At 41.5% G+C, this 12,869-nt stretch overlaps 1 protein-coding gene across 2 annotated transcripts in view; it reads right to left on the reverse strand.

Moving 5' to 3' along the window:
* RELL1 (RELT like 1) overlaps positions 1-12,869 on the reverse strand; it is a 71,227-nt gene that overhangs the window by 12,818 nt on the left and 45,540 nt on the right. Inside the window, exon 6 of one of the 2 annotated variants that reach the window (XM_081303279.1) lies at positions 3,028-3,166. In XM_081303279.1, the coding sequence (XP_081159405.1) occupies positions 3,031-3,166 (136 nt within the window). In that variant the 3' untranslated portion in view covers positions 3,028-3,030. Of the gene's footprint in view, positions 1-3,027; positions 3,167-11,492; positions 12,739-12,869 lie in introns of those variants that run through there. The other variant, XM_081303280.1, reaches the window with a different exon arrangement.

Here is a 12,869-nt window from a genome sequence, read left to right on the forward strand (position 1 = left end):
TCCAACATGAACAGGGACCTGATTTTCCTGGACCCAGTTAAATGAAGTCTGTGACTCCTGAAACCAAGCTGACTTGGTTTGATAAATTCTACCACTTTCTTACTGGTAACTCTAAACAAGTTGTTTAACCTCTGTGCTTACGACCTTCTTTTGAGAAATTAACACATAGAATGGCCTTTCAAGACAAGCCATGTACTAAACTCCAAAAGCTGAGTTACAATTAATTTACTCCATGGATCATGGGCATTCATAAGATTATTCTCTCTGACTTTGAGCTTGAAAATTTCCATAATTAAAGATTTTTAATTTCAAAGTTAATTACAGCAAGTTGGAGGCTCAGAGAATGCATTCTTGTCTAGGCCTCTGCTGATTGGGATAGCACAAGAAGTGTGACTATCTTTTAAGGAGAGCCAGTTATAGTCTAAATACTCCCTTGGCACTTGCCTTAAATCCATGACTTTCTATCTTTATTTCACATTCAAGGAGAAAAGGGGTAAGGGCTGTTAAGTACAATTTTCAAACGGTGAAGTTCACATTGAATTCACCCATGTCTTCTGATCAAATGCAATATCCTGCTAGATGACAGTTGGCTTTGCAGAGATTATCAAATTGTAAACCAGTTACATGTGGTCAGGACTTGAGATGATCAGATCAAGTTCCTGGAGTCAAATACAGACAGAATTTGGGCCAAGAAAGCCACCTGAGCAATCTTAATTCTTTTAACCTTCCCAAGCCTTAGCCAGAATCTACTTAGAACTAGGTCTAATGGGTCTTATAGTTCCTGCCTGAGACTGAGCCACATTCTTATAACCTGAGCTTCATCTCATAACCTGCCTAACCTGCCATCCAGGTGATAACCTGTCACACACTGTCATCAAAACCCAGGCATTCTTTGCTGGTCCTTTCCTACCTTAGACTTGAATAGCCAGATGCTTCTCTTCCCAGAGAGGCAAGTTCTCCTTTACTTTAATCAAAATACTTCTCTTAAGTTACCGTGGTCACTCAGTAATCCAAATCTAATACAGAGGTGCCACTTCCTTTGTTCAATAAGACTTTCTTTTATGCTGGAAATGTTCTACTTCTGTACTATTCAACAGGGGAGATTCTCGCCTGTGGCTATTGAACACCTGACATATGACTAGGGTAAAGTCTTTTGATATAAATTCATTTAAATTTCAATACCCATAGGTGACTGGTGGCTACCATATTAGACCATTGTTCTCAATCATCAGTGGAAACAGTCCCCTTAATGAGCATCCTCTGTGGATGGAAGGGTGGGTGTAATTGACTTTATAGTCAGAGACCTAGGTTCAAATCTTGACTTCTCTTTCCAGCTATGTGACTTTCAGTATGTAACTTATCCTTCCTGTACATCAGTTTCCTCATCTGGAAAACTGGGATGATAATATGGACCCCCTTAGGAGATGTTTGTAGTGGAGACACGGGAGATATATACCAGCACAATGTTTAGAAGACTAGGATACTGAATTAACACTGGCTGCTATTATCATCCACTACATCATCCTGCTCCTGCCTGGCTCCCTTCCCAAGGTCACCAGTAACTGGCCCCAAGGCCAAAGACAGACTTTACTAAACTGTTTCTTTTCTTCAAATAAGGTCCCATTTGGCTCCTAATCTAGGGAAAGAGGGCAGATCTCCCCAAAGGCAAGCCTGAAAGAACAGCAGGAGAAAGCCAAAGCTGTCAGAGCCCCTTTGCCCCAGAGGATTCAGGAGCACAACTCTTTAATTACTTCCAGAACATCTACTCCTCTGAGCCTGGCAGATTATTGGAGAAACTTCAACCCAAATGCCACTGATCCCACCACCCACCAAAGGGAGCTAACTCACAGCACTCAGCAGTACTCACCAAGCACTGCCAGTGTGCCAAGCCTGGGCTTCCTGGTCAGTCCCCAGAAATCTCACTGCCACCCCTTGAGATAGCGTCATTTCCATTTGCCAGTGAGGCGGAAACAGCTGCAGCTCCGTGCCCAAATCCTGGGTTAGTGAGCAGTGAACTGGGATCTGAAGCTGGCAGCCTGGCTCCAGGGCTCAGATGCAACTTTGCCTCTTCTCTGTTCCTTCAAGGCCAAGCCTCCCCCACCCCACCTTCCCTCCCTCTGTACACTGTAAACACTCTGTCTTCAAGTTCAGATTCGGACAGCTCCTTGGATACTTTGATAGCATGGCCAACCCCTTGCCCTTCACATATAATAAGCATAAAAAGGGAAACAGAAAGAAAAGAGTAAAAGGAAAGCTAAGCCAGGATCAAGTTATCACAGGGTTTGATTTTGTGATTTTAAAGCCATGCCTTCCAAAATTAAAATTGCCAAACCAAGAAGCATTCATTTTTGCCCTTTAATTTCTTCAAAGTATTTGTTGGCAACAATTATAATGCTACTGAGGGCAATTCAGAGTAATGTTCCTACTGAGGGTACTGAGAGTAATATTCCTGTTGAGGGTATTTTCTTTGATGTGACACATCAAAGAAAATTGGTTTCCAATTCAAGGAAAAAGCATTGATCTGCTCACTCCAGCCTTTTTCAAAGCACAGTTTACCTAGAAATGATGACAAGAATATGTATCATTTGGCCTGCATGGGTTTTTTTACAGGAAATTTTATAAGCCACAAACATTTAAAAACCAGTGGTAATTTCACATTTTAAAGTCTGGATTTTACTTTTTGTTGAATTAAGAAGATATAGCAACATTAGGTCTAATGCAGGCCCTACCAATGACTGATGTGATTTCTGGTTTGCTACAGTCTCCACCACTCCATATTGCCTAGTGTATAATCTTCTGTGCTCATTACTATGCAGGCCAAATCCCTGGAGTTATCAAGTTTGCAGCCTTTTTACAAGAAGCTCTGGGCAGACAAGTAATCATACACAGGGTCCCTTCGCCTTACCACTTTCAGGAAAGGTTTCCCATTTCCTTGCCAAATGTCATTCCTATGTGACCACAAACTAAAGGGAGGCTCTCAGTACCATGCATCACCTTAACCCCAATGTCACTAAAACTACAGCTCACCTGTTACTCTGTGCCACTTCGCTCTCTCTTCACAGGTGTTACAGGCACCTCTCCATTGACGCTCTCCGTCCCACTAACAGACATCAAACTTCTCCGCTCCTTCTGGTTTGCCTTGTTTTCCACTTTTGTAACTCTAAACCTAGAAGCGGAAAAAGAAGAGCTGATGAGCTTTGAGTAAAAATCATGAGTGAATCAAAAACCATCTATCTATCTAGGGCTGGGGCTGTAGCTCAGTGATAAAGTGCTTGCCTAGCAAGTGTGAGGACCTGGGTTCAATTCCCAGCACCTCAAAAAAAAAAAAAAAAGTCTATCTAGACAGGCATGGTGGTACATGTCTATACTCTCAGCAACTAGAGAGGCTCAGGCAGGAAGATCACAGGTTTGAGGCTGCCTTAGCATTTAGTGAGACCCTGCCACAAAATTTAAAAATTAAAATTAAACTGTCTATGGATGTAGTTCAGTGGTAAAGTGCCCCCAAGTCCAATCCCTAATATAGAAAGAAAAAAAGTCTACACAGAGGACCCCAAACAAACTCAACCAGAAGTTGGAACAGCAATGAGAAACATTCAATAAGAGGGGCATTCCCCAGCAGCAAATCCTGTAGTCCTCTGCCCAACTTTCCAGCTGATTCATTCAACCACATCATACACAACACTGATTATTTTATAGAGCATGCAAACTGCATTAAAACAGGTACTCAAGTATTAAACAGCCTCACAGTTGTGGTTTCTGACAATGACATAAGCTTTATCATCAGCTTTTTTTAACCACAGAACGCTAATAAAAGCACAACTGATTTAAAACTAAACTGACATAGGGCTGGGGTTGTGGCTCAGCAGTAGAGCATGTGCCTAGCATGTGCGAGGCCCTGGGTTGGATCCTCAGCACCACTTAAAAATAAATAAATAAAAGTATTGTGTCCAATTACAACTAAAAAATAAATATTAAAAAAAAAAAAAACTGGGATCCAACATGGCCACCGGCGAGGAAGCAGCGATTCCAATGTCTCCACATTAACGGGATCAGAAAGACCCATTGGAACAGCGGCAGTCTACCTACTGAGGAACTTCTAGCAAAATTCCGTTAAGAGGGGACCTGCCGGGAATTGGTAGGTTTATTAGAAGTGTCAGTTTGTCCCAGAGAAGTGGATCTTGGCCGGCCACGCGGGAGCGGAGGTCCAGTCCCGCAGCCACCAGCCGCTTCTGCAAGTGGCCGGCGGCCCAGAGCGGCACGACCCGCCCAAACCCGCAGACGGCACCCGCCATCCCGCCGTCCCGGGGGGGCCCTGCTCTCGCTCTGCGAACGGCCACCACGCCTGCCAGGCTCGTAGCCACACGGCCGCAGCTGCCCGGCTCTACAGGCAGCCCTCGGCGGCCCGGCGGAGCGAGAAGTGTCCCCGCCTGGCCCAGCAGACAGCCCGTGCCCTCCCGGCTCTACTAACAGCCCCGCCCACCCGGCGAACGACTCCCCCACCCCGAGACAGCGTGAAGGGAATCTAACCAACCCTTTACGAAATAGCGAACTGGGAACTAAAACCAGAGATTGTGTCAGACCAGACACAAGCCAGTTCCACCCTCCCTTCGGACACTCCGGCAAGGAGCCAGGGGCCCGCCATAGCAGAGAGGGGAAGTCACCAAAGTTCGGCCAAAGAGATTCCTTCCCAGCGGAATCTACTTTAGCAGGTGTGTGACTCCCACCCACACCAGATACAAACAACCGGGAAACTTCAAAATCTCTCCGTGGGTGTGACCGTAAGGGCCAAAGGACTCTTGACCCCCAACTCCCCCTACTGGCAGTGACAAGGGCGTGACTGTAGGGGCAGAGGGAAGCAGAGAAGACTCCACACCCCCAAATCCCCCAACCGCGAACTGAGAGGGTGTGACAGTAGGGGCGGAGGGAAACAGAGGACACTCCAGACCCCCAACTCCTCCTACCGCCAGCAGTGTGGTTGTGACTGTAGGGGCTGAGGGAAGTAGAGGGGATCCTCGACCCCCAACTCCTATTACCACCAGCAGCGACACCAATGGTCTTAGCTACCAGATTCCGAAGGAGTGCCCACCAAAGGGGTCCGGAAAAATTAAACAATTGACTCCCAGACCACAGCTCCACAGCACTGGGGCTTAGATGAATGACAGCGAGAGTGCTCAGTAGTTAGGGAAATAGAGCACTCGGTGGGGCTGAAAGTGTAACAGAATCCTTGGGGAACTGCCTCCGGTGAGCAGGACCTGGCTGGCTGGCAGGAGGAAGGGGAGGAGGGGCCGTAGAAATGAAACAGCTCTGGACCAACAGGATTGAGAGACTCCCAGGAACCGCCTTACAGGGATTGCTGTTGACATATTGAGGGAAAAACTCAGCCCGGAGGGCACAGCTTTGCCTACGGGAAGAGAAGAAAATGGATCTCTAAGACCTAATTTTATTTCCTATTTCATTTTAATTTTTTCTCTCCCTTTTTCCTCTCTCTCTCCCATTCCAAGTTTTACTGCTCTTTCCATTCTCCTCTATGCTATCTATCTCCCTCTCCTTCTTTCTTTTCAAGAGCACCTACCTTCCCCTTCCCCCCAACTTTCATCCCAAGCATTACGTCCTCCATTTCGCGTAACTGTCTAAATACAAATAGGTGTGCGCCCTCCCCCCGCGCCTGCAAGGTAGCTGGACCTGCAACCCACCAGCAGGTCAGGCCCAGCAACCTGGGAGTGGCAGAGCCGCCCCACGCGCCTGCAAGGTAGGCGCACCTGCTACCAACCAGCAGAACAGGCCCAGCAGCCTGCCGATGTGGTAGGCACAGCGCCCCAATTGGAGGAGGAGCAGAGCCCCTGCCCGTGCCTGCGCGGGAGACTTTGCAACTATACAAGAGTAATACAAATATATAGGGGGAAAATTCAATAACACAACAGTCTCAGTAAGCAGAAAGAAACGCGAACAGTATGAAGAGACAAGGAAAGAAAGGACCACAAACAATGCAGGTCAACTCAACGTTAGAAGAGGTAATATCTGCAGCAGATGGAATGTCAGATAAAGAATTCAGGAGATACATGCTTCAGATGATCTGGAGTCTCAAGGAAGACATTAGACAGCAAAATCAGACAATGAAAAATCTCTTCAACAATGAAATACATAAACAAATCCAGGAAGCAAAAGATCAACTACACAGGGAGATAGAGGTTATAAAAAACAAACAAACAGAAATCCTAGAAAGGCAGGAAGCAATAAACCAACTTAAAAACTCAATTGAGAATACTACCAGCAGAGTAGAACACTTAGAAGATAGAACATCAGACAATGAAGACAAAGTATTTCAACTTGAAAAGAACATAGACAGATCAGCAAGACTGTTAAGAAACCATGAGCAGAACATCCAAGAAATATGGGATAACATCAAAAGACCAAACGTAAGAGTCATTGGGATACAGGAAGGCACAGAGCTCCAAACCAAAGGAATGAGCAATCTATTCAATGAAATAATTCGAGAAAACTTCCCAGACTTGAAGAACGAGACAGAATCCCAAATCCTAGAAGCCTACAGGACGCCGAATGTGCATAATCATAAGAGATCCACACCTAGACACATTATAATGAAGATGCCCAACATACAGAATAAGGAGAGAATTTTAAAAGCTACAAGAGAAAGGAAGCAGATTACATTTAGGGGTAAACCAATCAGGATAACAGCTGATCTCTCAACACAGACTTTGAAAGCTAGAAGATCCTGGAATAACATATTTCAAACACTGAAAGAAAATGGGTTCCAACCCAGAATTGTGTATCCAGCAAAATTAAGCATCAAGATGGAAGATGAAATTAAAACCTTCCACGATAAACAAAAGTTAAAAGAATTTGCAGCTAGAAAACCATCTCTCCAAAAAATCCTCAGCAAAACATTACAGGAAGAGGAAATGGAAAATAACAATGAAAACCAACAGTGGGAGGTAGGACAGTAAAGGGGGTAAAATAATCAAAGAGGAAAACAAACCATATTCAGTAACATAAATAAACAAATATGGCTGGAAGGATAACCCATATCTCAATAATAACCCTAAATGTTAATGGCTTAAACTCACCAATTAAGAGACACAGGCTAGTAGAATGGATCACAAAACATGACCCAACAATATGCTGCCTACAAGAGATGCATTTGATAGGAAAAGACATACATAGACTGAAGGTGAAAGGTTGGGAAAAATCGTATCACTCATATGGACTTCGGAAACAAGCAGGAGTGTCCAAACTCATATCAAATAAAATAGATTTCAAGCCAAAGTTAATCAAAAGGGATAAAGAGGGACACTGCATACTGCTCAAGGGAACCATACACCAACAAGACATAACAATCATAAATATATATGCCCCAAACAATGGTGCAGCTATGTTCATCAAACAAACTCTTCTTAAGTTCAAGAGTCTAATAGACCACCATACAATAATCATGGGAGACTTCAACACACCTCTCTCACCATTAGACAGATCTTCCAAACAAAAGTTGAATAAGGAAACTATAGAACTCAATAACACAATTAACAACCTAGACTTAATTGACATATATAGAATATACCACCCAACATCAAGCAGTTACACTTTTTTCTCAGCAGCACATGGATCCTTCTCAAAAATAGATCATATATTATGTCACAGGGCAACTCTTAGACAATATAAAGGAGTAGAGATAATACCATGCATCTTATCTGACCATAATGGAATGAAACTGAAAATCAACGATAAAAGAAGGAAGGAAAAATCATGCATCACTTGGAGAATGAATAATAGGTTACTGAATGATCAATGGGTTATAGAAGACATTAAGGAGGAAATTAAAAAATTCTTAGAGATAAATGAAAACACAGACACAACATATTGGAATCTATGGGACACATTGAAAGCAGTTCTAAGAGGAAAATTCATTGCATGGAGTTCATTCCTTAAAAAAAGAAAAAACCAACAAATAAATGATCTCATACTTCATCTCAAAATCCTAGAAAAAGAAGAGCAAAATAACAGCAAAAGAAGTAGAAGGCAAGAAATAATTAAAATCAGAGCTGAAATTAATGAAATCGAAACAAAAGAAACAATTGAAAAAATTGATAAAACTAAAAGTTGGTTCTTTGAAAAAATAAATAAGATCGACAGACCCTTAGCCATGCTAACGAAGAGAAGAAGAGAGAGAACTCAAATTACTAGCATACGGGATGAAAAAGGCAATATCACAACAGACACTTCAGAAATACAGAAGATAATCAGAAATTATTTTGAATCCTTATACTCCAATAAAATAGAAGATAGTGAAGGCATCGATAAATTTCTTAAGTCATATGATCTGCCCAGATTGAGACAGGAGGATATAGACAACCTAAACAGACCAATATCAATTGAGGAAATAGAAGAAACCATCAAAAGATTACCATCTAAGAAAAGCCCAGGACCGGATGGGTATACAGCAGAGTTTTACAAAACCTTTAAAGAGGAACTAATACCAATACTTTTCAAGCTATTTCAGGAAATAGAAAAAGAGGGAGAACTTCCAAATTCATTCTACGAGGCCAACATCACCCTGATTCCTAAACCAGACAAAGATACTTCAAAGAAAGAAAACTACAGACCTATATCTCTAATGAACCTAGACGCAAAAATCCTCAATAAAATTCTGGCGAATCGGATACAAAATCATATCAAAAAAATTGTACACCATGATCAAGTAGGATTCATCCCTGGGATGCAAGGCTGGTTCAATATACGGAAATCAATAAATGTTATTCACCATATCAATAGACTTAAAAATAAGAACCATATGATCATCTCGATAGATGCGGTAAAAGCATTCGACAAAGTACAGCATCCCTTTTTGTTCAAAACTCTCGAAAAAATAGGGATAACAGGAACATACCTCAACATTGTAAAAGCAATCTACGCTAAGCCCCAGGCTAGCATCATTCTGAATGGAGAAAAATTGAAGGCATTCCCTCTAAAATCTGGAACAAGACAGGGATGCCCTCTCTCACCACTTCTGTTCAACATAGTTCTCGAAACACTGGCCAGAGCAATTAGACAGACAAAAGAAATTAAAGGCATAAAAATAGGAAAAGAAGAACTTAAATTATCACTATTTGCAGATGACATGATTCTATACCTAGCAGACCAAAAAGGGTCTGCAAAGAAACTATTAGAGCTAATAAATGAATTCAGCAAAGTGGCAGGATATAAAATCAACACACATAAATCAAAGGCATTCCTGTATATCAGCGACAAACCCTCTGAAATGGAAATGAGGACAACCACTCCATTCACAATATCCTCAAAAATAATAAAATACTTGGGAATCAACCTAACAAAAGAGGTAAGACTTATACAATGAAAACTACAGAACCCTAAAGAGAGAAATTGAAGAAGATCTTAGAAGATGGAAAAATATACCCTGTTCATGGATAGGCAGAACTAACATCATCAAAATGACGATATTACCAAAAGTTCTCTATAGGTTTAATGCAATGCCAATCAAAATCCCAATGGCATTTCTTGTAGAAATAGAGAAAGCAATCATGAAATTCATATGGAAAAATAAAAGACCCAGAATAGCAAAAACAATGCTAAGCAGGAAGTGTGAATCAGGTGGTATAGCGATACCAGACTTCAAATTATACTACAGAGCAATAGTAACAAAAACAGCATGGTATTGGTACCAAAACAGGCGGGTGGACCAATGGTACACAATAGAGGACACAGAAACCAACCCACAAAACTACAACTTTCTTATATTTGATAAAGAGGCTAAAAGCATGCAATGGAGGAAGGATAGCATCTTCAACAAATGGTGCTGGGAAAACTGGAAATCCATATGCAACAAAATGAAACTGAATCCCTTTCTCTCGCCATGCACAAAAGTTAACTCAAAATGGATCAAGGAGCTTGATATCAAACCAGAGACAAGGCATCTGATAGACGAAAAAGTTGGCTACGACGTACATACTGTGGGGTCGGGCTCCAAATTCCTCAATAGGACACCCATAGCACAAGAATTAATATCTAGAATCAACAAATGGGACTTGCTCAAACTAAAAAGTTTTTTCTCAGCAAAAGAAACAATAAGAGGGGCTGGGGATGTGGCTCAAGCGGTAGCAGGCTCGCCTGGCATGCTTGCGACCCGGGTTCGATCCTCAGCACCACATACCAACAAAAATGTTGTGTCCGCCGAGAACTGAAAAATAAATATTAAAAATTCTCAAAAAAAAAAAAGAAACAATAAGAGAGGTAAATAGGGAGCCTACATCATGGGAACAAATCTTTACTCCTCACACTTCAGATAGAGCCCTAATATCCAGAGTATATAAAGAACTCAAAAAATTAGACAATAAGATAACAAATAACCCAATCAACAAATGGGCCAAGGACCTAAACAGACACTTCTCAGAGGAGGACATACAATCAATCAACAAGTACATGAAAAAATGCTCACCATCGCTAGCAGTCAGAGAAATGCAAATCAAAACCACCCTAAGATATCATCTCACTCCAGTAAGATTGGCAGCCATTATGAAGTCAAACAACAACAAGTGCTGGCGAGGATGTGGGGAAAAGGGTACACCTGTACATTGTTGGTGGGACTGCAAATTGGTGCAACCAATTTGGAAAGCAGTATGGAGATTTCTTGGAAAGCTGGGAATGGAACCACCATTTGATCCAGCTATTCCCCTTCTGGGTCTATTCCCTAAAGACCTAAAAACAGCATGCTACAGGGACACTGCTACATCGATGTTCATAGCAGTACAATTCACAATAGCAAGACTGTGGAAGCAACCTAGATGCCCTTCAATAGATGAATGGATAAAAAAAAATGTGGCATTTATACACAATGGAGTATTACTCTGCATTAAAAAATGACAAAATTATAGAATTTGGAGGGAAATGGATGGCATTAGAGCAGATTATGCTAAGTGAAGCTAGCCAATCCCTAAAAAACAAATGCCAAATGTCTTCTTTGATATAAGGAGAATAACTAAGAACAGAGTAGGGAAGAAGAGCATGAGAAGATGACTAACATTAAACAGGGATGAGAGGTGGGAGGGACAGGGAGAGAGAAGGGAAATTGCTTGGAAATGGAAGGAGACCCTTAGGGTTATACAAAATTACATACAAGAGGAAGTGAGGGGAAAGGGAAAAATAATACAAGGGGGAGAAATGAATTACAGTAGAGGGGGTAGAGAGAGAAGAGGGGAGAAGAGGGGAGGGGAGGGGAGGGGAGGGGGATAGTAGAGGATAGGAATGGCAGCAGAATACAACAGACATGAGTATGTCAATATGTAAATCAGTGGAAGTGTAACTGATGTGACTCTGCAATCTGTATACGGGGTAAAAATGGGAGTTCATAACCCACTTGAATCAAAGTGTGAAATATGATATATCAAGAACTATGTAATGTTTTGAACAACCAATAAAAAAAAAAAAAAAACTAAACTGACATAGCCGGAATGGTCAGTAGATAACTATCTCACAAAAATATACACCTGTCAGTGCTATACACACACACACACACACACACACACACACACAGCCAAAAGAACCCTAATAATGCATTTTATCAGTATTAGCTGGTGTTGGGTTGAAGATTTATTTCTGTTTTTTAAAAACAAATTTGAGTTAATTTTCAATAAGGCCTAAAGAAAAAATTAAAGAAGTTGAAGAAGAGATTTTCATTAAAGGAGAAGTTAAAGTAATTAACTTAATTTGACTGTTTTTTAGAGCATTATCATTAAATCCCTAGTCTTTTAATAATAGCTTCTTTCTAGTTCTGGTTTTAATTTCCACAAAAACAATCTAAAATAAATTCTCCTTCTTTGTCCAAAATGTGTTCACCAACCATGAGGAGGAGGAAGACTCTAGGAAGTGAAAGAAAGAGCAGGAGAAAGTTATAAACACAAAGCTATTCTGCCAAATGGGAAGACTCATAAGCAACATGTGTTGAAACACAGCCTGTGACCATTAAGTGCTCATAGTACCCAATATCCAAGAGAGCTGGGTTTGGGAAATTTCAAAAAGTCAAGTCAAACCTGAGTTGAAAATTTCAGCAGATTTTTTTTTTAAGCAAACAAAATGAACTTTGTCCATGTTCTCATTCATCTGCATTCATAAATTCCCATGACTCTGCCTCTTAATAAAACACTGTGGTCATGAGTTGTACTGTTTTGCTGTGGCAAACAGCCCTCGGTCTTCTCCTCTTGGCTTGTGCAACACATGCTGAAACTCAACTGAATAAAAATAAAAATAATAATAATGAAGATAGTCAACATGCTCAAAACTGTTATGAAACCTTTACCTGAGTCATCTCGTCTAGTCTTCACAGCAACCCTATGAGATGAGTATGGCTGTCATTCTCACTTTAGAGGGGGACATGAGGCACAGGACCAGGTTAATAGTTTGTAAGCAGTGGTGCCAGGACTCAAGTGAGGTAGAAGCAATGGGCTTGGGCTATACTTCCCAGAGGTCTGTCATTTGAGAAAGAAGGATTACTACCAACTTTTGCTAAGAGCTTCCCAACCTGACTCCCACATATAATCTTCACCTCTAGGCTCCAACTGTCTTTGCAGTGTATTGTTAGCAGTGCACTTCCTACCTGAGCCCAAACCGCAGAGACTGCAAAAATGCTTCATGTCAAGTCAGACTCATTTGTTCCTCAAACTGCAAGATCTTTGGATCACATATGGGTCACCAGTAAATGCTACTTTAAGACTGAGACCGCCAGGATGAAGAAAGAAGAAAGAAAAAAGAATGAAGCAACAATCACAATTCATATGGGTCTTATGTGGCAGATGCTTGACCTGATCTGTCTCCCTGGTACATGATTGTATAACATTTCCAGC

Source organism: Spermophilus citellus, assembly GCF_964194105.1.
Source record: "Spermophilus citellus genome assembly, chromosome: 8".
Classification (NCBI taxonomy): domain Eukaryota; kingdom Metazoa; phylum Chordata; class Mammalia; order Rodentia; family Sciuridae; genus Spermophilus; species Spermophilus citellus.